The sequence below is a fragment of the Pecten maximus genome, chromosome 1 (assembly GCF_902652985.1).
Source record: "Pecten maximus chromosome 1, xPecMax1.1, whole genome shotgun sequence".
Taxonomy (NCBI): Eukaryota; Metazoa; Mollusca; class Bivalvia; order Pectinida; family Pectinidae; genus Pecten; species Pecten maximus.
In genome coordinates this window covers 1,989,680-2,015,502 of record NC_047015.1, presented here as the reverse complement: position 1 = coordinate 2,015,502, position 25,823 = coordinate 1,989,680, and the positions used below count along the sequence as shown (strand labels likewise).

General features: G+C 38.2%; 2 protein-coding genes across 5 annotated transcripts; one reads left to right on the top strand and one right to left on the bottom strand.

Annotated features, from left to right (window-relative positions):
- Positions 1 to 1,208: 1,208 nt before the first annotated feature.
- Positions 1,209 to 25,021, bottom strand: LOC117322210 (coiled-coil domain-containing protein 137-like). 3 transcript variants are annotated; one of them, XM_033877003.1, is made up of 8 exons: positions 24,922 to 25,021; positions 21,521 to 21,614; positions 6,647 to 6,792; positions 6,343 to 6,500; positions 4,957 to 5,027; positions 2,434 to 2,519; positions 1,907 to 1,998; positions 1,209 to 1,426 (listed from the first exon to the last, which is right to left on the bottom strand). In XM_033877003.1, the coding sequence occupies exons 3-8, from the start codon at positions 6,765 to 6,767 to the stop codon at positions 1,217 to 1,219; spliced, it is 738 nt and encodes a 245-aa protein (XP_033732894.1). In that variant the 5' UTR covers positions 6,768 to 6,792; positions 21,521 to 21,614; positions 24,922 to 25,021; the 3' UTR covers positions 1,209 to 1,216. The 3 variants fall into 3 exon arrangements, with proteins under 3 accessions (XP_033732894.1, XP_033732885.1, XP_033732877.1); XM_033876994.1 differs by lacking the exon at positions 24,922 to 25,021 and adding an exon at positions 23,092 to 23,191; XM_033876986.1 differs by lacking the exons at positions 21,521 to 21,614; positions 24,922 to 25,021 and adding an exon at positions 8,791 to 8,973.
- Positions 8,983 to 12,390, top strand: LOC117322236. 2 transcript variants are annotated; one of them, XM_033877041.1, is made up of 2 exons: positions 8,983 to 9,109; positions 10,068 to 12,390. In XM_033877041.1, exon 2 carries the CDS (start codon positions 10,084 to 10,086, stop codon positions 10,618 to 10,620), a length of 537 nt encoding a protein of 178 aa, XP_033732932.1. In that variant the 5' UTR covers positions 8,983 to 9,109; positions 10,068 to 10,083; the 3' UTR covers positions 10,621 to 12,390. The 2 variants fall into 2 exon arrangements, with proteins under 2 accessions (XP_033732932.1, XP_033732937.1); XM_033877046.1 differs by having other exon boundaries at positions 8,995 to 9,109; positions 10,073 to 12,390.
- Positions 25,022 to 25,823: the final 802 nt, after the last annotated feature.

Here is a 25,823-nt window from a genome sequence, read left to right as displayed (position 1 = left end):
TAACAAACTTCAATTGTCAAAATCCAAGATGGCTGCCTCTCGGCCATGTTTTTTTTCCGACTGGTCTCAAAATGATATATGCATAACTAGGGACCAAGGGTACCTACATATAAAATTTGAGAAAGATCCCTTCAGGACTTTCTGAGAAATAGCGATAACAAACTTCAATTGTCAAAATCCAAGATGGCTGCCTGTCGGCCATGTTGTTTTCTGATTGGTCTCAAAATGCAATATGCATAACTAGGGACCAAGGGTAACCTACATATAAAATTTGAGAAAGATCCCTTCAGTACTTTCTGAGAAATAGCGATAACAAACTTCAATTGTCAAAATCCAAGATGGCTGCCTCTTGGCCATGTTGTCTTTCGATTGGTCTCAAAATGCAATATGCATAAATAGGCACAAAGGGGAACCTACAAATGAAATTTGAGAAAGATCCCTTCAGTACTTTCTGAGAAATAGTGATAACAAACTTCAATTGTCAAAATCCAAGATGGCTGCCTGTTGGCCATGTTGTTTTCCCGACTGGTCCCAAAATGCAATATGCATAACATGGGACCAAGGGGAACCTACATATAAAATTTCAGAAAGATCCCTTCAGTACTTTCTGAGAAATAGCGATAACAAGCATTGTTTATGGGCGGACGGACGGAAGGACCATGGATGCAAGGCGATTTGAATAGCCCACCATCTGATGATGGTGGGCTAAAAAGAGAAGAAACTACCAAACCAGACAAATTTCAAAATGAAGTTTGATCATTCCAGTACATCTGACGATGGGCTAATCAATGATGAACCATGGTGATTTAAACAGGCCATCATCTGTTGATGATTATGGGCTAATCAATTCTGAACTGTGGTGATTTAAACAGTCCGTCATCTGATGATGATAATGGGCTAATCAATTCTGAACTGTGGTGATGTCAACAGTCCATCATCTGATGATGATAATGGGCTAATCAATTCTGAACTGTGGTGATTTCAACAGTCCATCATCTGATGATGATAATGGGCTAATCAATTCTGAACTGTGGTGATGTCAACAGTCCATCATCTGATGATGATAATGGGCTAATCAATTCTGAACTGTGGTGATTTCAACAGTCCATCATCTGATGATGATAATGGGCTAATCAATTCTGAACTGTGGTGATTTAAACAGTCCCATCATCTGATGATGATGGGCTAAAAATAACCCAAAATAATGATGACTCAATCAGCTGAGATTTTTATTCTGTTTGTCCCTCATTTGTCTATATAACTTGATTGCTTTGTTTCGTTCATTGTCCATCGTGTGTTGCTGTGACAGAGACATCTGTTTACGTTTCAGTGTCTGACCAACTTCTCGTGTGGATGACACCCCACCTCTCCCCAAACTCATGTTGTTGGCAATGATCTCTTTCAGAAGCAATGACTTCTTACCAGGCTGGAAGGAAAATTAAATCATGGATGATTGCTTTGATAAGCATGATCTGCGAATCATTCATTTTCTAATGGGAGATATCTAATAACAAAGGTCTTTTTTCTGTAAGAACTTTTCTTTGATGCTGTGTGCATATATTTTCAAGATCGTTAGGATGATAAGTAAATATAGTGATGTAAATTTACATAATCCTAATTTTGGATGGGGTGTAGCATGATCAGTCTCTGTGTGAATATGACTGGATTCTGATGAAACTTTATCAGTGTTCAAATGAAATTTTCTATCCTTAAGCAATAATGTGCAAAGGGAGACAATCCTTGAAGAGCTATGACACCTGTCAACTGATGTTCTATTAATAGAATTGGGTTAAAAGTTGTAGAATAATGTGCTGGAAACGATTCAACAGAAATAAATGATTACAGCAAGAAGTCTCCATTTTTGTTCATTGCTGATTTCATGGTTATTAAAGTAAAAATAACAAACCCTAGGAATGGCATCCATGGATCCAGGAGCTTTCTTCGGTTTGGCCTTCAAAGTTGGTGGAGCCATGGCAACCTCTCCGAATTGTACTTTGTCTGTCAATAAATGTATAAACACTACTAAGACTGTTTGTTTACTGGGTTCATCAACCTGTGAAAAGCCAGGGTCATTTTGAGGGTCCTTGTAGTAGTTAATGACTACCCCACTGAACATAGGAGAGGCAAGTGGCATGCCATTCAGAGCAATTAGGGTAAAGTGTCTTACCCAAGGACACACAACCACACAGCCTGGCCTGTTTCTCAGCTCCCTGAGAAATACAAACTGGCACAGGTAGTGAGCGTAGAACCACGCATCTCAGATCTTCACCTGAGGTTACGTGGTCCCACTCTAACCCAATGAGCTACTGCTTCCCCACATTACTAGTATCAAACAGTCATCTTCAAGTAATTAAAAAGTACATGCAAGACAATTTGAATTTTAACAAAAGCAGAAACAGTTCTTTGACATTTCATGAAAGTGATCAGAATTACCATTAAGGTAGGAAAAATCTCCCTTCTTATCCCTCTGATGTTGTATCTTCTTTTCTTTCTTGTGACTTTTCTTTTCCTTCAATCTCCTGAAGTGATTATGTAAGAATAGCTATCTGTAAATCAAGCTTTAAACAAGTGACACACAGGGCTTGTATTACTTCCCCGGGTATATACGTCATTCTTTTATTTGAACAGCATCAGATTATCAAGTGGGAATCTCAACTCAAACAATTGTTTTGCTATAACCCACTAACAAATTCCTGAGGAGTTATCTATTGTCGAGTTATAACCCACTAACAAATTCCTGAGGAGTTATTTATTGTCCAGTTAAAACCCACTAACAAATTCTTGAGGAGTTATCTATTATCGAGTTAAAACCCACTTAAAAATTCCTGAAGAGTTATCTATTATCGAGTTAAAACCCACTAACAAATTCCTGAAGAGTTATCTATTGTCGAGTTAAAACCTACTAACAAATTCCTGAGGAGTTATTTATTGTCGAGTTATAACCCACTAACAAATTTCTGAGGAGTTATCTATAGTTGAGTTATAACCCACTAACAAATTCCTGAGGAGTTATCTATTGTCATATTAAAACCCACTAACAAATTCCTGAGGAATTATCTATTGTCGAGTTATAACCCACTAACAAATTCCTGAGGAGTTATTTATTATTGAGTTAAAACCCACAAACAAATTCCTGAGGAGTTATCTATTGTCGAGTTATAACCCACTAACAAATTCCTGAGGAGTTATCTATTGTCGAGTTATAACCCACTAACAAATTCCTGAGGAGTTATCTATTGTCGAGTTATAACCCACTAACAAATTCCTGAGGAGTTATCTATTGTCGAGTTAAAACCCACTAACAAATTCCTGAGGAGTTATTTATTGTCGAGTTATAACCCACTAACAAATTCCTGAGGAATTATCTATTGTCGAGTTAAAACCCACTAACAAATTCCTGAGGAATTATCTATTGTCGAGTTATAACCCACTAACAAATTCCTGAGGAGTTATCTATTGCCGCGTTAAAATTCACTAACAAATTCCTGAGGAGTTATCTATTGTCGAGTTAAAACCCACTAACAAATTCCTGAGGAGTTATTTATTGTCGAGTTATAACCCACTAACAAATTCCTGAGGAGTTATCTATTGTCAAGTTATAACCCACTAACAAATTCCTGAGGAGTTACCTATTGTCGAGTTATAACCCACTAACAAATTCCTGAGGAGTTATCTATTGTCGCGTTAAAATTCACTAACAAATTCCTGAGGAATTATCTATTGTCGAGTTATAACCCACTAACAAATTCCTGAGGAGTTATCTATTGTCGCGTTAAAATTCACTAACAAATTCCTGAGGAGTTATCTATTGTCGAGTTAAAACCCACTAACAAATTCCTGAGGAGTTATTTATTGTCGAGTTATAACCCACTAACAAATTCCTGAGGAGTTATCTACTGTTGAGTTAAAACCCACTAACAAATTCCTGAGGAGTTATCTAGTGGGCATCTCCCATCCGTGTCTATTGCAGTTCAGTAAAGAGTTAGTTAAATGACCTGTCCTGCAAGATTATTATGGTAATGATTTCACCAACAGAAGACCTATCAAGACAATTACCAGCATATAGTATATAGGAAGAAATACCTTAGGAAGGAATACCTTAGGGAAAATACCTTAGGGAAAATACCTTAGGAAGAAATACCTTAGGGAAAATACCTTAGGAAGAAAATACCTTAGGGAAAATACCTTAGGAAGAAAAGCCTTAAGGAAAATACCGTAGGAAGAAATACCTTATTAAGAAATACCTTAGGGAAAATACCTTAGAAAGAAATACCTTAGGGAAAATGCCTTAGGAAGAAAATACCTTAGGGAAAATGCCTTAGGAAGAAATACCTTAGGGAAAATGCCTTAGGAAGAAATACCTTAGGGAAAATACCTTAGCAAGAAATATCTTAGGGAAAATACCTTAGGAAGAAATACTTTAGGGAAAATACCTTAGGAAGAAATACTTTAGGGAAAATACCTTAGGAAGAAATACCTTAGGGAAAATACCTTAGGAAGAAAATACCTTAGGAAGAAATACCTAATGAAGAAATACCTTAGGGAAAAGACCTTAGGAAGAAATACCTAATGAAGAAATACCTTAGGGAAAATACCTTAGGGAAAATACCTTAGGAAGAAATACCTTAGGGAAAATACCTTAGGAAGAAATACCTTAGGAAGAAATACCTTAGGGAAAATACCTTAGGAAGAAATACCTTAGGAAGAAATATGTTAGGGAAAATACCTTAGGAAGAAATACCTTAGGAAGAAATACCTTAGGGAAAATACCTTAGGAAGAAATACCTTAGGGAAAATACCTTAGGGGAAAATACCTTAGTAAGAAATACCTTAGGAAGAAATACCTTAGGGAAAATACCTTAGGGAAAATACCTTAGGAAGAAATACCTAATGAAGAAATACCTAATGAAGAAATACCTTGCTTGTTCTGGTTTTTTTTGTCTGTTCAACACTTACATCATTTTAGCACTGTTCGTCATTTTCTTCTTTTTTGTTATGTTTCCTTTCTCAAGTTCTTCAAAGTCTACCTAAAAGAGGACCAGGAATACAAATGTGTGATTTGTCACATTAAAACATCACATTTGAAAACTTACACAATAAGTCAGGGTACTAGAAGCAATTGTAGCTCAACATCCCAACCTTACACAATAAGTCAGGGTTCCCAGTACAATCTCACAGCCTCCAACCTTACACAATAAGTCAGGATTCCCAGTACAATCTCACGGCCTCCAACCTTACACAATAAGTCAGGGTCCCCAGTACAATCTCACGGCCTCCAACCTTACACAATAAGTCAGGGTCCCCAGAACAATCTCACCACCTCCAACCTTACACAATAAGTCAGGGTTCCCAGTACAATCTCACCACCTCCAACCTTACACAATAAGTCAGGGTCCACAGTACAATCTCACCACCTCCAACCTTACACAATAAGTCAGGGTCCCCAGTACAATCTCACGGCCTCCAACCTTACACAATAAGCCAGGGTTCCCAGTACAATCTCACAACCTCCAACCTTACACAATAAGTCAGGGTTCCCAGTACAATCTCAACACCTCCAACCTTACACAATAAGTCAGGGTCCACAGTACAATCTCACCACCTCCAACCTTACACAATAAGTCAGGGTCCCCAGTACAATCTCACCACCTCCAACCTTACACAATAAGTCAGGGTCCCCAGTACAATCTCACGGCCTCCAACCTTACACAATAAGTCAGGGTCCACAGTACAATCTCACCCTCCAACCTTACACAATAAGTCAGGGTCCCCAGTATAATCTCACCTCCTCCAACCTTACACAATAAGTCAGGGTCCCCAGTACAATCTCACCACCTCCAACCTTACACAATAAGTCAGGGTCCCCAGTACAATCTCACCACCTCCAACCTTACACAATAAGTCAGGGTCCCCAGTACAATCTCACCACCTCCAACCTTACACAATAAGTCAGGGTCCCCAGTACAATCTCACCACCTCCAACCTTACACAATAAGTCAGGGTCCACAGTACAATCTCACCACCTCCAACCTTACACAATAAGTCAGGGTCCCCAGTACAATCTCACGGCCTCCAACCTTACCTTAATTTTGAGTAAGCTGACTAACTTTATTATCAATTACATTAATTCTGAGGTAAACTGACTAACTTTATTATCAATTACAGTAAGTCTGAGGTAAGCTGGTGAATTCTTAGGTAAGCCAACTAACTTTCTTATCAATAACATGAATTCTGAGGTAAGCTGACTAGCTCTATTATCAAATACATTAATTCTGAGGTTACAGGTAGCTGACTTACTATATATTTAGTGTTGAAGATATATTGTTTTCATGGTATAATTACCTGATATTTGTCTGAAAGGTGTGATGTCAAAAGAACAGACTTTGTTTCTCTTTCTATTCTTGCCATAAACTTCCTCTCACTTTCATTTCTATGTTGAATAAATTTTGGTGCTGGTCTCATCGGTTTTGTGATGCCTTTTTCGGTCTGTTCCTTTGAATCTGAGAATTAACAAAATACCCGAAGGATATCTACATCAATTGCCATTTAACAAAATACACACTGCTTTGAAATTTGAATACTGGACTGTAATCTGATATGCACATTTAAACTACTCACACAATAACATAAAAATTATACAGATTACCTTTCTGCTTCTTAAATCGTTTTCTTTGCTTTGGTTTCTTCGTGGGAAAGCTTCCTTTATGGTCAATGAAAAACTGAACTTTTCTTGGGATTTCTTGTTCTTTTTCATTTTTGGGAGGCATGTTGCCTGTTTTGTCCTGTCTAAAGCTGAAGTGGAAATTAAAATGGCATCATGCATTGGCATGTTTGAGGATGAATTATGGGTGAAACTGGAAGGCTATAGGAACAACCAGTTTCTTTTTTTACGTGCATAATTGATATTCATTTACTTTGCAGTACTCCATGTTACTGTATTTTGTAAATGTTACCGCAATGACTGGGTACTGTAACAACTGTACCCCACCTTAAGCCTACAGGTACTGCCCATAACCTATATGTGTTATTTTCTGTCCAACTCCTGTTTGGTTCTAGTGCACTACAAGTCTATTAGCTATATATTTATAGTCTAAAAGTAGTACATCAACACTCAACTGTACAGTTAGCTACTAATGTAGTAGAAAAGCGTTTGTCACTTTTAAAAAGTAATCAAAAGTGTCATTTTTAAAAAGTAGTCAAAAGTGTCATTTTTAAAAAGTAGTCAAAAGTGACATACACAGTATATGCTTTCCCGCTACAACAGTACCGGTAGTTACTGTTCAGTGTACTATCATCTAACTATAGCTCAGGCTAGCGGGAATTTCCATTTAGTGAAGTGTTAGGATGTCTGCTCATGATCAGAAAGCGAAAGGTTGTGGATTGCTAGTTCAAGGCTAGAGAGGGTATTTTTCATTACTTGTCTATACTTTCTATTTCACTGCTCTAGTGAATAAGTGAGTTAAAGTTGTTGTACTGTTGTACAATTATCATAAGAATAAGGATGCAGTAAATGAAAAGGTGCTATAGATTTATCAATAATAATACATTTTAGATGTACTTATACATACAATTTTCACACATACTAGCCTCATGTGTGAAGAGTGGGGGACATAATTTCGCACACTTCTGGTATGTATTCAAATATATTTCCATCAAATTGATTTCATATTGAGAAAGAATACCTCACATTGCTAGATGTAAAAATGCTTTGTAACATACAACGTCAAGTGTGCATGGGAGCTGTTGTTTAACTTGTGTTTATTTCTGGGTTTGCTGATGATTGGGAATATAATTTTGAACACCAATCTCATTTCTTTAATACTTTTGATAAAAAAGTTTTCAACCATTTTGTAGACAAACAACATCCTAAATTAAGATTAAGCCCATTACTATGATTAAAATAGCTATGATTGAAATAATCTTTAAAAAAAAAATTAAAACTGTCAATTTACCACCATTTCTTAACTTTAAATATTGACCACTCCCTATGGAGGTAAGGTGACAAAAGTGACAGCTGGGTGTCTGTAGATCAATGCTGTTATTTAGGGACTTCAGTTATTGCCAGATGGAGTGAATAGGGAGGTAACCGCAATGTCTTATTTCACCATAGCAGTTGGTCCAAGCATGTTATTGGTAGTGTATTTGAAATGAGTCTTGATGCTAAGTGTCACAGTAAGGAAGGAGGCTATCTGACTATAAGGTATTTTTTTCCATCTCTTTGTGGTGTTGCTGTGCGATAAAATAGCCCAAGGCAAATCTCTCAAAATTAGTCCTTGTCCCAAGAAAACTAGTCATTTTTTCCAATTTTAGACATTGTCCTATATTTCTAGTATCGACCAGCTAAAATGGTGAAAATTGCAGAATAATAGGACACATCACCGAGTTTACGACAGCAAAGAGAGAATTAGAGAGTATTCATCTTTTTTAGACATTGAGGGAAATAATAGACACTTAAAACAATATTAGTGCCTATCACAGAAGATTTAGGTACGTTAAATTCACAAAATTCGGCTTGAAGGAAAAAAACTAGTGTTTGAATTTCATAATTAGGTATGTTTCTGAAAAAATAGTCAGTGCTGTGCTAAATTAGTGCTTATTTGGTAAAATTGGTGAACAATTCTAAATTAATAGAAAATATGAAAAAATAAGGCATTCGTGTCTCCCAGTGTCAACAAATAGTTCGACCGGTGTGAGACCTACACCCATCGTCGGAGACAAACAACCGTGGGTCTCGACGACCTGCACCTACAACTAGTCATACTACCATGTGCATGTGGCGATAAAATATACCTCTTTCTGTCACCTTCTAGTGACGAATCAAACGGTAACACCTTCTTGTGTTTCCTGCTCCTCTGTGGTTTGCCAATTTTACCCATATTAACTATAAATATAAAATTTAAGATAGCAACGCACGTTGTTTTTCTCAATTTTCTCACTTCCTGTGAAATACGTATACGACTCAATGGGACGCAATAATGATGACGTAGTCCACATTTCCTGTTCCGAAAATGACAGATACAATCCTACTGCTTTCCCTGTTCTTCGAAAAAAGAAAAGAAAAAAGATTTACCGAGAAAATAACTGAAGAATCTACGGTGGCTACCAAAAGGTGAATGTCTATCTTTGAGTTGATTTTTTATTTTCACTACAAACTGACAGGGAACTAACTCTGAACCAGCGGTGACAGATTGCTTCGTCCTAAATCCCGTTCGCCCTAACGGTCGTTTCGCGATAAATCCTGTTCGCGCAGTTTTTCATTTTTTCGTCAGGTGGCATTTTTTTTGTACATCTCTGCTCTGAACTCAATAGATAAAACCTCATGGGCTGGGTTTCAGGATTCTGAGTAACATAATACATCAAATAACAAGTACCACCACAGGCGTCTGAAGTTCTCACAGTAAACCACAGGGCATGTCTAGCTTTATATTACAAAAAATAGTCAGAAATACCTATATATATTGTCAATGTTTTTGTAATATAAAACTAGACATGCCCCTGTGAGTAAACTGAGATATAATACCATATAAAAAAATAAGAGTTTTATAGTAGATATTCTTATTTTTTATATGGTATTATATCTCAGTTTACTGTCAGAACTTCAGACGCCTGTGGTACCACATACATCAATTTAATAACAATCACAACACTATAAACTCAGTATTCATATAAATTCTGAAACCTTTTTGCTGTATTCAGAGAGACATTCCTTCTGACTAGCTATTGATATTGTAACAATTATACTTGACTTATTAGTAGCTAGGATTTCTTAATGGTCAGGTTTTGATATTCAGAATTTCAGTACATTTCATATCAAGGCTGCTGTTATATAATGTACTTAGTATGTTTTTCTTTCATTATGCCTGACCATGAATCATGATGTTTTATTATGCCTGACCATGATGTTTCTATGAGACGGGTTGTTAAGTCTTTCTGTCTGCAGCTGTATTATGTATACATGTTGTACTTCTGATTCAAGGGATAAACACACTCCTGCCATTTTGGCGTAATATTTTCAATACAGTATGTTTTTTAACAGTATTACATGCAATTTCATTTTTTTTGTCCAGATAAGGTGTAGAAGCTATGAATCTGAATGGACTGAAGAAGCCTTCGGGGAGAGTGATACAGAGCTACCTGAAACGATGCTGGCATATAAAGCTGTTACGTACACCAAGTACAACTCTACACACATGTTGTAAGTCTGCAGTTCAGGCCTCAGACACTTTACTCACTCATCCTCTGAAAAAGCCCTGTGTTCTCACCATGTCACCATTTTGTGGATGCCCTAATAATTTGAGAGGACAAAAGTATGGAACCACCAGTAAAGGTGTAAAACCAGACAGCATATCTGATGAGGAGGTGGATCCCATACTCCAAACTGCCACCATCTCGGACACAAAACTGTCCACATTCACGGAGATTGTACCTGGGAAGGGCCCTCCACCAGAACCTCCTGTGAACTGTTGTATGAGTGGGTGTGCTAACTGTGTGTGGATCAAGTATGCTGAGGAACTAAAGGAATACTACTGTGATGGGAAGGAAAGGGCACTGCGTGATATTGAATTAATTGACAACCCCTCTCTGAAGGCTTTCATTAAACTAGAACTAAGTCTTCTATAATTTTGACTTTAAAAGAATTGTAGTATACACAGAAAGTTGAAGTGTGACCTTGATGTATTAATTTATAATTAGCGTTGTCTACTTTTAAATATTAAAGGTGATCCTCAATTGAAATAAGAACATACAATCTTCCCTTTAAAATGTGGGTGACACATTGTATAAGTACTTATCCTTCTTTTTGAATTAAAATTCTGACCAGGCCAGTTTGAGATGAAAATTGAAGTGTCTTTGAATGAATGTAAGCAAATCTCTAGTTATGTATTGTACATGTATTTATATTACTAGTATAATTCCCTCGTGTTTCCACCACCTGAAGTTAAAAATGAGGTCACTGTTACTATAAATATATTTCCAATGTACTTGCTCTGATGACTTGTTGATTAATGATCTCTTGTGCAAGTTCACATTTCAACCATTTGAGATAAAAATTGAGGTCAATGTTTTACCACCATTGTTGGGTAGTTTCCCCTAGCTGCTAAAATTTTCCTCTTACAGAATGTTCCCATCTTAACAACTTTCAAAAGATATTGCATAATGATATTTTAGTTTTCTTTTTTTTTGTATAAAAAGTTTAAAGAATTGACCTCTAGTTATCTGCTCTTTTTTAAAAGAAGCTTACACTCTTCTGAAGTTGTAAGAAATCCAATCACACAGTACTGCATGAAAAGCTTAAAATGATTTTCGGCCGGGGAGGCTTTGCACCCCTGGGACCCCCACCAGGCCATTGCTGCAAACCTGTCAGAGGTCTTTGGCCCCTAGGCCTTGAAACCCTAGTTTTGTTCCCCTAGTCACAAAAACATTACTTTTCGCTTAACCTAGATTGATCACTAACTATGAAAGGTTTGTGCTCAACAAACTTGATTGATGAATGATTTTGCTGAAACCTCTTACATTTGCTCACAACCATCATCTTTTGTATGAGTTTAGAATTTTAGGTCACTATTATTTTAAATAGACTTTTGAAGCCTTTTCAACAGACCTCATTCATTGCCAGATTGTGCTGCAACTCCATACACTTTAATACTCGCAGCCATCATCTCTTGTACTAGTTCAGGTTTCACCCACCTGGGGTCAAACTTGAGGCCAATGATACAATGTATTATAAATAGATATTTAATTTGATGTCGTTCCCCTACTGACTTGATTACCAATGCTATAATGTACTACTATATAGTATATAGAGGTTACACAACGAGTGGTTGTTAGATATAGAATTTATTTCACACAGGTAAGTTATTTTTTAAAAGTTACAAATGACACAAGCTTCAGCAAGTGTCTTTTGTAACTTTAAAAAAATAACTTACAAGTGTGAAATAAATTCCATATCCAAAAATCACGAGTTGTGTCATCTGTTTCTACCACAAAAATATCGCTGGAATCAAATGGAAACTCTTGACCAATTAAAAGACTACTAGTGGAATATAACATATATATTTCCAACAGTTGGCACATTTATACAATGACTTGAGAGTGGAATAACACAGCGTATTGTGGTAGAAAAACAGATATTTCGATGTCCTTCCCCTACTGACTTTATTCCAAATGATGCCTGCAATATAATTGTATCTGATTGTCCTGAAACTTCAAACTCTTACAAATATATCATCTCTTGTTATGATATTTGCCGTCCTTAGTTGTGTATTGAATTGGTTAATGTTAAATAGAGTAAGATTTGTAATGCTTGAGATGCCAGGTTAAATTTCATTTGTTATTTTAAAAATATACTGTTGTTACTTTTGTCTCTGAAATAAAAAATAGATATTACCTGTACGAATTACATTGGTATTTTGTATGCATTGATTGCTTTTTAAAGATTGATAATGTGAAACTTTACTAGAGGCATTTATAGGTCACCTGAGCAAAGCTATTCCTGATGAAATTTTGTAGAAAATTTCCTTGGCTGAAGGTCTACCAAAAGTATAAATTATTTAGTCCCTACCGCCTTCAGGAGCTTGAGGCGTGCGGTCAAAAATGGTCAAATTGACTGATCTTTCAAGCATTTTCTTTTCAAGACCCAGGTATGGCAGAATGAAATACTCTTGATAGATTGAAGGTCCTGAAGGTGTTTTATCCAAATAGTAAATTTTCCATCACATATGAAAGGACATGATCCACTGAAACAGAATGTGTAAGTTTTATGATCATCAGTCAAGTGATCAAAAGTGATACAGATTTCCAGCACAAAATTCAAAATTTCCTAAATACTGCAATTCAAATGTTTTTTTCTTTCATTACTGTGACACATAAACACTTGATAATTAGCACATCTACAGCATGAGTTGCTGGCTGCAATAGTTATGCAAATACTTTAAATTGACCATCAAAGTTCAAGGTCACAGTTATCAACCGGTCAAAGAACGGAAGTGAAGTGAGAACAAAGAGAAACAAGTTATAAAAGTGACCATCAGATTGATAACATCTGAGGTCATCTGGATGAAAATCCCAAGTTTTGGGTCAAATTGACTGGAATTAAAAAAAATCTCCTCTAGACCCAGATTTGGTAGAATCAAATACTCTTCATGGATGGAAAGATCTTAAGGTCATTTATCAAAAGTGTCAATTTCATGGCCTTTAGGTTTTTATGTTTCTCACTGGAGAGGTACTTACCTTTTAACGTTAATAAAAATGACATTTTAATGGAAGTGGGAAATGATTCAAAATTGGATAGAATTGTGATGAGGGGGCAAACCTATATTATACATAGAAGAAAGCTACATGTTTAAGGCTCAGGTGACTGTTAAGGCCCATGGGCCTCTTCTTTTAACCTAATTGAGTATAATGATGATATTGAATGAGACGTGTGTAAATCAGAATGATGGCTTACATTGGTTAAAGATGGATTTACTTTACTTTTTCTGTTTCAAAAGCTCATTTTGAAAATTGGAAAAAAAAAGTTGACATACAAAGACTGAGTTGCACCTCCCATACTATTACTGTTACATCTCCTGGCTTCTAGTTCAGTGAGAGAACTGTTACATCTCCTGGCTTCTAGTTCAGTGAGAGAACTGTTACATCTCCTGGCTTCTAGTTCAGTGAGAGAACTGTTACATCTCCTGGCTTCTAGTTCAGTGAGAGAACTGTTACATCTCCTGGCTTCTAGTTCAGTGAGAGAACTGTTACATCTCCTGGCTTCTAGTTCAGTGAGAGCTGTTACATCTCCTGTCTTCTAGTTCAGTGAGAGAACTGTTACATCTCCTGGCTTCTAGTTCAGTGAGAGAGCTGTTACATCTGGCTTCTAGTTTAGTGAGAGAACTGTTACATCTCCTGGCTTCTAGTTCAGTGAGAGAGCTGTTACATCTCCTGGCTTCTAATTCAGTGAGAGAGCTGTTACATCTCCTGGCTTCTAGTTCAGTGAGAGAACTGTTACATCTCCTGGCTTCTAGTTTAGTGAGAGCTGTTACATCTCCTAACTTCTAGTTCAGTGAGAGAGCTGTTACATCTCCTGGCTTCTAGTTTAGTGAGAGCTGTTACATCTCCTAACTTCTAGTTCAGTGAGAGAGCTGTTACATCTCCTGACTTCTAGTTTAGTGAGAGAGCTGTCACTTCTCCTGGCTTCTAGTTCAGTGAGAGAGCTGTTACATCTCCTGGCTTCTAGTTCAGTGAGAGAGCTGTTACATCTCCTGGCTTCTAATTCAGTGAGAGAGCTGTTACATCTCCTGACTTCTAGTTTAGTGAGAGAACTGTTACATCTCCTGGCTTCTAGTTCAGTGAGAGAACTGTTACATCTCCTGGCTTCTAGTTCAGTGAGAGAGCTGTTACATCTCCTGGCTTCTAGTTCAGTGAGAGTTTTTACATCTCCTGGCTTCTAGTTCAGTGAGAGAACTGTTACATCTCCTGACTTCTAGTTCAGTGAGAGAGCTGTTACATCTGGCTTCTAGTTCAGTGAGAGAGCTGTTACATCTCCTGGCTTCTAGTTTAGTGAGAGAACTGTTACATCTCCTGGCTTCTAGTTTAGTGAGAGAACTGTTACATCTCCTGGCTTCTAGTTCAGTGAGAGAACTGTTACATCTCCTGGCTTCTAGTTCAGTGATGATTACAAGCACTGTAATTTTGTTACAATGTATGTATATATCAATTAATTTAAATGATACAATATACAATATATTAGACATTTTCTTGGTTTATCTATGAGTCTGTTTTAACATTATTCAAACAGAGTTCCCTCAGACTCTGTACCCAGATTCTATTACATATCAATTGTGTTTTTCATGACAAATAACTCATTTTGATTTCTGTTCAGTAAGTCTTATGGTTTCGAATAGAGTTATCTCCCTTTAGACATATCTGTTATCACTTTAAATTTAGTTAGAATTCAAAATTCATTTGATTGCGACTAGAGCTTTGGGCTAGAGATCAACAACCTTGAACTCCTCAACAGCCCTTGGAGTTCGAGATAAAAAAAACAATAGCAGTGCACACCCCAAACACACGTAACTTAATACAAAATGTAAACAGTTATTGAAATAAACAAACATCGACGAAATGTAAAGGGTCATAGAAATAAACAAACATCGACGAAATGTAAACGGTCATAGAAATAAACAAACATCGACGAAATGTAAACGGTCATAGAAATAAACAAACATCGACGAAATGTAAACGGTCATATAAGTTGATAAACATGAACTGTCTTGGAAGTTTACAATGGACCACAGGGACACGTTACAATAATAATGTATGTATAAAATATATGGGGGGTCGATATAAACATAACACCTGTCCCTGTGAATGGACTAAATGTAAACGGTCGTAGAAGTTTACAAATGGTGACCAAAAGTAAAAGATCGTAGAAATTCACAAAAGTGACAAAAATGTAAACGGTCAGAGAGGTTTACAAAGATGTGCGAAATTTTAACGGTCAGAGAGGTTTACAAACGAGGATAAAATATAAACGGTCAGAGAGGTTTACAAATGTGGACAAAACGTGAAGAACACAATATTGAGGTTTTAAGAAGTAGAATAATTGATCCTATTATGTCGGGCTATTTTTGTTATTCTTTCCAACAGGAGAAATACTTTGTCTTTACTCATCTTTTTGTTCGTTGTCGTCGTTTTAGTTTTTTTTTTAAACACAATTTTTATTTCCCCAGCAGAGTTTGGAAGATTGTCAGGGTTGGGAGCCCGGGGGTCAGTCCTCTAACAGCATATAGCCCCACGCAGGGAGTCTCTCTCTCATCATGCACTCATCCCTTTGTTTTACTTTCATCATACATCATTAATCATTTCTCTCTATTCCTTTCACACAATGGCAACTCAAAGAAATTTAAAGTTTTATTTCGAGTTTATAGTTATAATTATATAAATTCAATGATGGACATAAAAGAAAAATAATAATATATGTACATTTTTTTTTTCAATTTTCTCTATTAACAAAGAAGTAAAACAGATATGTATATTGTCAATGATTTTTGACAAGAGAACTATGACCTATTAAAAGTGCTATTTAAATTATTTCACATTTATTTTAATTAACAGAAAATGCAATTACTGTATGTAATAAGATTGAATAAGGAAGTATCTACATTTTTGACAGTTGTATTGTAATCAATTTTAACCATTTCATGTAAGTTCACAGAGAAATCAATTCCTAACAGACAAAATTTTGTGATCCCCCAATTCAGTTTCCATCTGTAGTGATATCTGTTGACTAAACTTCTTACTTCCTACCCATATCAAATGAGTTTATCACTATTAACATTAAGACCTGACAACCGTGCATATTCTAATACGTCAATTGCTTCAGTAAAAGTTTCTCTAGAGCCATCTAAAATTAAAAAAAAAGGTGTCATCAGGAAACTGGGATATTTTATCTCCTTTTTGCTGGATCTTGACCCCCTGAGTCTTTCTGTTATTGTTAACTAGATAGATAAAGGCTTTGTTTATACCCATGTTTTTGTTCGTTCTCGTCGTTTGTTTAGTACCCCCTGTTTACGGTATTTTACGTCACCTTTGTCAGCAGCAGTATCTTATATAGGAACATGGTCTATAATTGGAAATGTCTCCTATTCTATCTTATATAGGAACATGGTCTATAATTGGAAATGTCTCCTATTCTATCTTATATAGGAACATGGTCTATAATTGGAAATGTCTCCTATAAAATTAATACAGATATCCAAAAAGAAGCCAGTCTGTTAATTACATATTGGTATATGTACAATTTTGTGACATTCTCCCTTTCTAGTATTTGACGTAATATACGACATCAGATGCCATTACGTACGCAGACTGTGTCTGCTGAAGGATTCTATGTGTAGTGGTTATATATAGATATGTGTTGTTGTGACATCAACACTATTTATTAGAAGTATTATGAGGTGTTTGTAGCAGAAATCCTAATATAGCAACATATGTCGTTTTAATATCTAGTGTAACATTTCCTGAAAAACGGGTATATATGTTGATGGCTGTTCTATATTTGACTCGCGTATTGCAGAATAGACAAATCATTGGTGATATTCGATCGACTAGAAATAGGAAAATACGTCACGTACTGGGAATGTACGTCGGAAGAGAGTAGTGGGTATCTATACATGTGGACCGAAATAAGGAACACAATGAGAGTAGTGGGTATCTATACACGTGGACTGAAATAAGGAACAGAATGAGAGTAGTGGGTATCTATACACGTGGACCGAAATAAGGAACACAATGAGAGTGGTGGGTATCTATACACGTGGACCGAAATAAGGAACACAATGAGAGTAGTGGGTATCTATTCACGTAGACCGAAATAAGGAACACAATGAGAGTAGTGGGTATCTATACATGTGGACCGAAATAAGGAACACAATGAGAGTAGTGGGTATCTATACATGTGGACCGAAATAAGGAACACAATGAGAGTGGGTATCTATACACGTGGACCGAAATAAGGAACACAATGAGAGTGGGTATCTATACACGTGGACTGAAATAAGGAACACAATGAGAGTAGTGGGTATCTATACACGTGGGCCGAAATAAGGAACACAATGAGAGTGGTGGGTATCTATACACGTGGACCGAAATAAGGAACACAATGAGAGTAGTGGGTATGTATACACGTGGACCCAAATAAGGAACACAATGAGAGTAGTGGGTATCTATACACGTGGACCGAAATAAGGAACACAATGAGGGTAGTGGGTATCTATACACGTGGACCGAAATAAGGAACACAATGAGAGTGGTGGGTATCTATACACGTGGACCGAAATAAGGAACACAATGAGAGTAGTGGGTATCTATACACGTGGACCGAAATAAGGAACACAATGAGAGTAGTGGGTATCTATACACGTGGAATGAAATAAGGAACACAATGAGAGTGGTGGGTATCTATACACGTGGACCGAAATAAGGAACACAATGGGAGTAATGGGTATATATACACGTGGACCGAAATAAGGAACACAATGGGAGTAGTGGGTATATATACACGTGGACCGAAATAAGGAACACAATGACAGTAGTGGGTATCTATACACGTGGACCGAAATAAGGAACACAATGAGAGTAGTGGGTATGTATACACGTGGACCGAAATAAGGAACACAATCAGAGTAGTGGGTATCTAAACACGTGGACCGAAATAAGGAACACAATGACAGTAGTGGGTATATATACACGTGGACCGAAATAAGGAACACAGTGAGAGTGGTGGGTATCTATACACGTGGACTGAAATAAGGAACACAATGAGAGTAGTGGGTATCTATACACGTGGACCGAAATAAGGAACACAATGAGAGAAGTGGGTATCTATACACGTGGACCGAAATAAGGAACAGAATGAGAGTAGTGGGTATCTATACACGTGGACAGAAATAAGGAACACAATGAGAGTAGTAGGTATGTATACACGTGGACCGACATAAGGAACACAATGAGAGTAGTGGGTATCTATACACGTGGACCGAAATAAGGAACACAATGAGAGTAGTGGGTATCTATACACGTGGACCGAAATAAGGAACACAATGAGAGAAGTGGGTATCTATACACGTGGACCGAAATAAGGAACACAATGAGAGTAGTGGGTATCTATACACGTGGACCAAAATAAGGAACACAATGAGAATAGTGGGTATCTATACACGTGGACTGAAATAAGGAACACAATGAGAGTAGTGGGTATCTATTCACGTGGACCGAAATAAGGAACACAATGAGAGTGGTGGGTATCTATACACGTGGACCGAAATAAGGAACACAATGAGAGTAGTGGGTATCTATACACGTGGACCAAAATAAGGAACACAATGAGAGTAGTGGGTATCTATACACGTGGACCCAAATAAGGAACACAATGAGAGTGGTGGGTATCTATACACGTGGACCGAAATAAGGAACACAATGAGAGTGGTGGGTATCTATACACGTGGACCAAAATAAGGAACACAATGAGAGTAATGGGTATCTATACACGTGGACCAATAAGGAACACAATGAGAGTCGTGGGTATCTATACACGTGGACCAATAAGGAACACAATGAGAGTAGTGGGTATCTATACACGTGGACCAAAATAAGGAACACAATGAGAGTCGTGGGTATCTATACACGTGGACCAATAAGGAACACAATGAGAGTCGTGGGTATCTATACACGTGGACCAATAAGGAACACAATGAGAGTAATGGGTATCTATACACGTGGACCAAAATAAGGAACACAATGAGAGTAGTGGGTATCTATACACGTGGACCCAAATAAGGAACACAATGAGAGTGGTGGGTATCTATACACGTGGACCGAAATAAGGAACACAATGAGAGTGGTGGGTATCTATACACGTGGACCAAAATAAGGAACACAATGAGAGTAATGGGTATCTATACACGTTGACCAATAAGGAACACAATGAGAGTCGTGGGTATCTATACACGTGGACCAATAAGGAACACAATGAGAGTAATGGGTATCTATACACGTGGACCAAAATAAGGAACACAATGAGAGTGGTGGGTATCTATACACGTGGACCAATAAGGAACACAATGAGAGTAGTGGGTATCTATACACGTGGACTGAAATAAGGAACACAATGAGAGTAGTGGGTATATATACACGTGGACCAATAAGGAACACAATGAGAGTAGTGGGTATCTATACACGTGGACTGAAATAAGGAACACAATGAGAGTGGTGGGTATCTATACACGTGGACCGAAATAAGGAACACAATGAGAGTGGTGGGTATCTATACACGTGGACCAAAATAAGGAACACATTGAGAGTAGTGGGTATCTATACACGTGGACCGAAATAAGGAACACAATGAGAGTAGTGGGTATCTATACACGTGGACTGAAATAAGGAACACAATGAGAGTGGTGGGTATCTATACACGTGGACCGAAATAAGGAACACAATGAGAGTAGTGGGTATCTATACACGTGGACCGAAATAAGGAACATAATGAGAGTAGTGGGTATCTACACACGTGGACCGAAATAAGGAACACAATGAGAGTAGTGGGTATCTATACACGTGGACCCAAATAAGGAACACAATGAGAGTGGTGGGTATCTATACACGTGGACCCAAATAAGGAACACAATGAGAGTAGTGGGTATCTATACACGTGGACTGAAATAAGGAACACAATGAGAGTAGTGGGTATCTATACACGTGGACCCAAATAAGGAACACAATGAGAGTGGTGGGTATCTATACACGTGGACCCAAATAAGGAACACAATGAGAGTAGTGGGTATCTATACACGTGGACCGAAATAAGGAACACAATGAGAGTAGTGGGTATCTATACACGTGGACCGAAATAAGGAACACAATGAGAGTAGTGGGTATCTATACACGTGGACCGAAATAAGGAACAGAATGAGAGTAGTGGGTATCTATACACGTGGACCGAAATAAGGAACACAATGAGAGTAGTGGGTATCTATACACGTGGACCGAAATAAGGAACACAATGAGAGTGGTGGGTATCTATACACGTGGACCAAAATAAGGAACACATTGAGAGTAGTGGGTATCTATACACGTGGACCGAAATAAGGAACACAATGAGAGTAGTGGGTATCTATACACGTGGACTGAAATAAGGAACACAATGAGAGTGGTGGGTATCTATACACGTGGACCGAAATAAGGAACACAATGAGAGTAGTGGGTATCTATACACGTGGACCGAAATAAGGAACAGAATGAGAGTAGTGGGTATCTATACACGTGGACCGAAATAAGGAACACAATGAGAGTAGTAGGTATCTATACACGTGGACCGAAATAAGGAACACAATGACAGAGTAGTGGGTATCTATTCACGTGGACCGAAATAAGGAACACAATCAGAGTAGTGGGTATCTATACACGTGGACCGAAATAAGGAACACAATGAGAGTGGTGGGTATCTATACATGTGGACCGAAATAAGGAACACAATGAGAGTAGTAGGTATCTATACACGTGGACCGAAATAAGGAACACAATGAGAGGAATCTTAATAAAATTATCAGGAATCTATTGGTATTTGATGTATACTGTGTTAGTTTGTAAGGTACCTTATAAATGTACCCATGTACAGTCATAACGGTCAACACAGATTGGTGTCGGGTAAGTGATCAAGAGCCAGAGAAAAAAACATTTTCGCATTTACATGTTGACATATTCATATCATAAACTACATTTGTAACTAAATAGATAAACTGTACCACTATTCAATATTACTGTTGATAACGATTAAATCTTGCGTCAGATAAAACGCATGTGAACACATTCTAAAAATAGATTCACTAACTTTTGGATGCTGTACATAGGGTTACATAGTGCAGTGTATGGTTTATCAATTTGTTTACAAATGTAGTTCATTATTTGTCTTTCTCTATCTCAGCGTGTAAATGAGAAATGCCATTTTGTCAGGTTATTGTCTAGGTAGCACTTAATCACTTACCTGTGCACCAGTGTGTTCGAGTTCAGTGTATTTTCCTCCTCTGGTAATGAGAATAAAGATGCGTTGGAGTTCTAGCACCAATGATGTTCCGAACCTGTTAAAGACATGATTTGTTAAACACGAGTGTCCTTTATAGACGAGTGTTTGTTATACACGAGTGTCCTTTATAGACAAGTGTGTGTTATACACGAGTGTCCTTTATAGACAAGTGTTTGTTATACACGAGTGTCCTTTATAGACAAGTGTGTGTTATACACGAGTGTCCTTTATAGACAAGTGTTTGTTATACACGAGTGTCCTTTATAGACAAGTGTTTGTTATACACGAGTGTCCTTTATAGACAAGTGTTTGTTATACACGAGTGTCCTTTATAGACAAGTGTTTGTTATACACGAGTGTCATTTATAGACAAGAGTTTGTTATACACGAGTGTCCTTTATAGACAAGTGTTTGTTATACACGAGTGTCCTTTATTGACAAGAGTTTGTTATACACGAGTGTCCTTTATAGACAAGTGTTTGTTATACACAAGTGTCCTTTATAGACAAGAGTTTATAATACACGAGTGTCCTTTATAGACAAGAGTTTGTTATACACGAGTGTCCTTTATAGACAAGAGTTTGTTATACACGAGTGTCCTTTATAGACAAGTGTTTGTTATACACGAGTGTCCTTTATAGACAAGAGTTTGTTATACACGAGTGTCCTTTATAGACAAGTGTTTGTTATACACGAGTGTCCTTTATAGACAAACATATGTTATACACGAGTGTCCTTTATAGACAAGAGTTTGTTATACACGAGTGTCCTTTATAGACAAGTGTTTGTTATACACCAGTGTCCTTTATAGACAAGTTTTTGTTATACACGAGTGTCCTTTATAGACAAGAGTTTGTTATACACGAGTGTCCTTTATAGACAAGAGTTTGTTATACACAAGTGTCCTTTATAGACAAGAGTTTGTTATACACGAGTGTCCTTTATAGACAAGTGTTTGTTTTACACGAGTGTCCTTTATAGACAAGTGTTTGTTATACACGAGTGTCCTTTATAGACAAGTGTGTGTTATACACGAGTGTCCTTTATAGACAAGAGTTTGTTATACACGAGTGTCCTTTATAGACAAGTGTTTGTTATACACGAGTGTCCTTTATAGACAAACATATGTTATACACGAGTGTCCTTTATAAACAAGAGTTTGTTATACACGAGTGTCCTTTATAGACAAACATATGTTATACACGAGTGTCCTTTATAGACAAGTGTTTGTTATACACGAGTGTCCTTTATAGACAAGTGTTTGTTATACACGAGTGTCCTTTATAGACAAGAGTTTGTTATACACGAGTGTCCTTTATAGACAAGTGTTTGTTAAGCACATATATATCCTATAGAGACAATGTTTGTTATGATGTACATGTATAGGTATTGCCGTGTCATGATGTTTAAAGTTTTGAAATTCGTTTCCATTTCATTCGAGATTGATAACATTTCTAGACTTTACAATATAAGTTCGTGTGAACTCCTGCGTTGATGGGAATGTGCAAGATATCAATCTATTTCTATCTTACCATTCTTTATAATGAGTCCATTTTGTGTTCACAAGTCGTGATAAGTCCGTCGGAAACTCGTCACGTCCTTAACGTAATACATTGTTATAAGTGACTTAGTCACACTCCGGAGTCCTAGCTAGTAACCCGTGAAAACAAGTCATGTGATGGCCACACACCAGCAGTGCCTCCACGCACAAAATCAAACTTTTCAATTCATTTTTTTTCTAGATTCTACCTTCTCAGTGTATTTTGTTAACAATATCTGACAAGTTAGTATGGTCTTTAATCCACTGGATAACATTCACGATTAAAGATTCACTCCCTTTTCTCTCTCCATTGTTCTAGTCAGTTCATGATCGTTGGATAGACTTGTTATGATCTGTCTCGCCTTCTATACTCCTCCCCTCCCCCTTCCACTCCAATGTCTTCACCATTCGTCTACCCATTTCTTCACCCCGACCCCTTCCCTACTCCCCCTCCTATACCGCATCCCCTTGTCCTCTCCACCACCCACTCCCATCCTCAATCACCTTCCCTTCTCTATCCCTCCACCATTCACCCTTCCCTCCTCTACTACTACCACTTCCTCCTCCATTCCACCTCCTTCACCCACCCCGTTCCCGTCCCTGCCCCTCCACCAGACCACTTCCTCCTCACATCCTCTGCCCTCCTTCACCCAATCCCCTTCCACTCTCCATCACGTACTCCCCTCTTTCATCCCATCATTTCTCTATCCCCTCCGCCACCTTCATTCCCTCCCCTTTCCTTCATTGTCTTTCACATCGACCTCTCACTTCCACCTCTTCCTTCACCTTGGCACCGCCTTCCCTCCCTCTTCCACCCTCCTTTAGCCCTCCTTTTGTCGTCGCTCCCCTCCTTCACCCCTCCTTTTGTCGTCGCTCCCCTCCTTTACCCCTCCTTTTGTCGTCGCTCCCCTCCTTCACCCCTCCTTTTGTCGTCGCTCCCCTCCTTCACCCCTTCTTTTGTCGTCGCTCCCCTCTTTCTATCCTCTTTTGTCCTCGCTCCCCTCCTTCACCCTCTTTTTGTCCTCGCTCCCCTCCTTCACCCTTCTTTTGTCCCCTCTCCCCTTCTTCGTGCTTATTTTTATCCTCGCTCCCCTCTTTCTATCCTCTTTTGTCCTCGCTCCCCTCCTTCACCCTCTTTTTGTCGTCGCTCTCCTCCTTCACCCCTTCTTTTGTCCTCGCTCCCCTCCTTCACCCTTCTTTTGTCCCATCTCCCCTTCTTCATGCCTCTTTTGTCCTCGCTCCTCTCCTTCATCCTTCTTTTGTCCCCGCTCCCCTTCTTCGTGCTTATTTTTGTCCTCGCTTCCCTCTGTCTATCCTCTATTGTCCTCGCTCCCCACCTTCTATCCTCTTTTTGTCCTCGCTCCCCTCCTTCTATCCTCTTTTGTCCTCGCTCCCCTCCTTCTATCCTCTTTTGTCCTCGCTCCTCTCCTCCTTTTGTCCTCGCCCCCTCCTTCACTCCCTCCTTTTGTCCTCGCTCCCCTCCTTTACTCCCTCCTTTTGTCGTTGCTCTCCTCCTTCATCCCTCCTTTTTGTCCTCGCTCCCCTTCTTCATGCCTCTTTTGTCCTCGCTCCTCTCCTTCACTCCTCCTTTTGTCCTCGCCCCCCTCCTTCACTCCCTCCTTTTGTCGTCGCTCTCCTCCTTCACTCCCTCCTCTTTTTCCTCGCTTCTCTCCTTCATTCCTCCTTTTGTCGTCGCTCCCCTCCTTCACTCCCTCCTTTTGTCGTCGCTCTCCTCCTTCACCCCTCCTTTTTGTCCTCGCTCCCCTCCTTCACCCCTCTTTTTTCCCTCGCTCCCCTCCTCAACCCTCTCCTTTCCACCTACCCTCTTTCACTCAAACTCGGATCTCCATGGTGATGTCGTTATAACTACTGCGCAATTACATAGCCAGTGTCCCACGGTAACCAGGAGGACCGAACATCAACAATAGTTTATCAAATATAAACATGGTTGTAATAGAACGGACACAAAACGCCCACGCATATCAGCTGATCTCAACAATTTCAGCCTATTTTTCACCATTTTTATTAATAGTTCTTTAAACTGAGCCCCACCCCTCTCCGGGTTTTACATTTACATATGCATGCTTAATATGAAATTGTTATTGCTATTTATAGAGAAGTACTTCCTGTGTAGGTCGACATTGGTCACTAGTTGTGCTCGAATCCAACCCGATCCAGCATAGAATGGCAGACAGTTGAAGTTTAGATTGCTCTTTCTGATTCACAGAAAGTTCTTTTCTAAGATCTCCCTAAAGATTTCATTTATAGGCCCCCTTGTTAGCAAATCATTACAGAAATTATCAGTCTTACACAGAAACAATAAAGATCTTTCAATCTTGGGCGCCAAGATCTATCTGGTATATCTTGTTATCAAAAAACATTTTCTCACACGTACTGTTTCGTCAGCACGTGGCGGCATTGTTTACATGTCTTTTTTTCTGTGACTTTTTTATATTTAAAAAAACAACAACTTTGTATACTTGTGATGAATAATTAAGGTGAGAAAAGTATGTATCGTGGAATTTCCCACTCTAAGATAGATTTCCTTGTAGTGCCAGAAAGTCTCATGACCTGTATACGAGTATTCCTGGAAAACCCAGCAATATACGGTAGCAATTTAACTACCAGGAATATGACCACCAATCCTTATAAATAGAAACTTGAGAAATGAAGTAGTGAACATTGTGGTATTGTACATAAAGCAGAGTATATATAGCAAATATA

What these genes read in the sequence shown, in the direction of transcription:
- LOC117322210 (XM_033876986.1), bottom strand. Translation starts at nt 8,876, where the DNA reads ATGGGTAAAATTGGCAAACCACAGAGGAGCAGGAAACACAAGAAGGTG. An exon ending in ACGATTTAAGAAGCAGAAAG is followed by an intron (nt 6,501 to 6,646) that starts GTAATCTGTATA and finishes GTTAATTCTCAG; the next exon opens with ATTCAAAGGAACAGACCGAA. An exon ending in CCATGGATGCCATTCCTAGG is followed by an intron (nt 1,427 to 1,906) that starts GTTTGTTATTTT and finishes TTTTCCTTCCAG; the next exon opens with CCTGGTAAGAAGTCATTGCT.
- LOC117322236 (XM_033877041.1), top strand. Translation starts at nt 10,084, where the DNA reads ATGAATCTGAATGGACTGAAGAAGCCTTCGGGGAGAGTGATACAGAGC.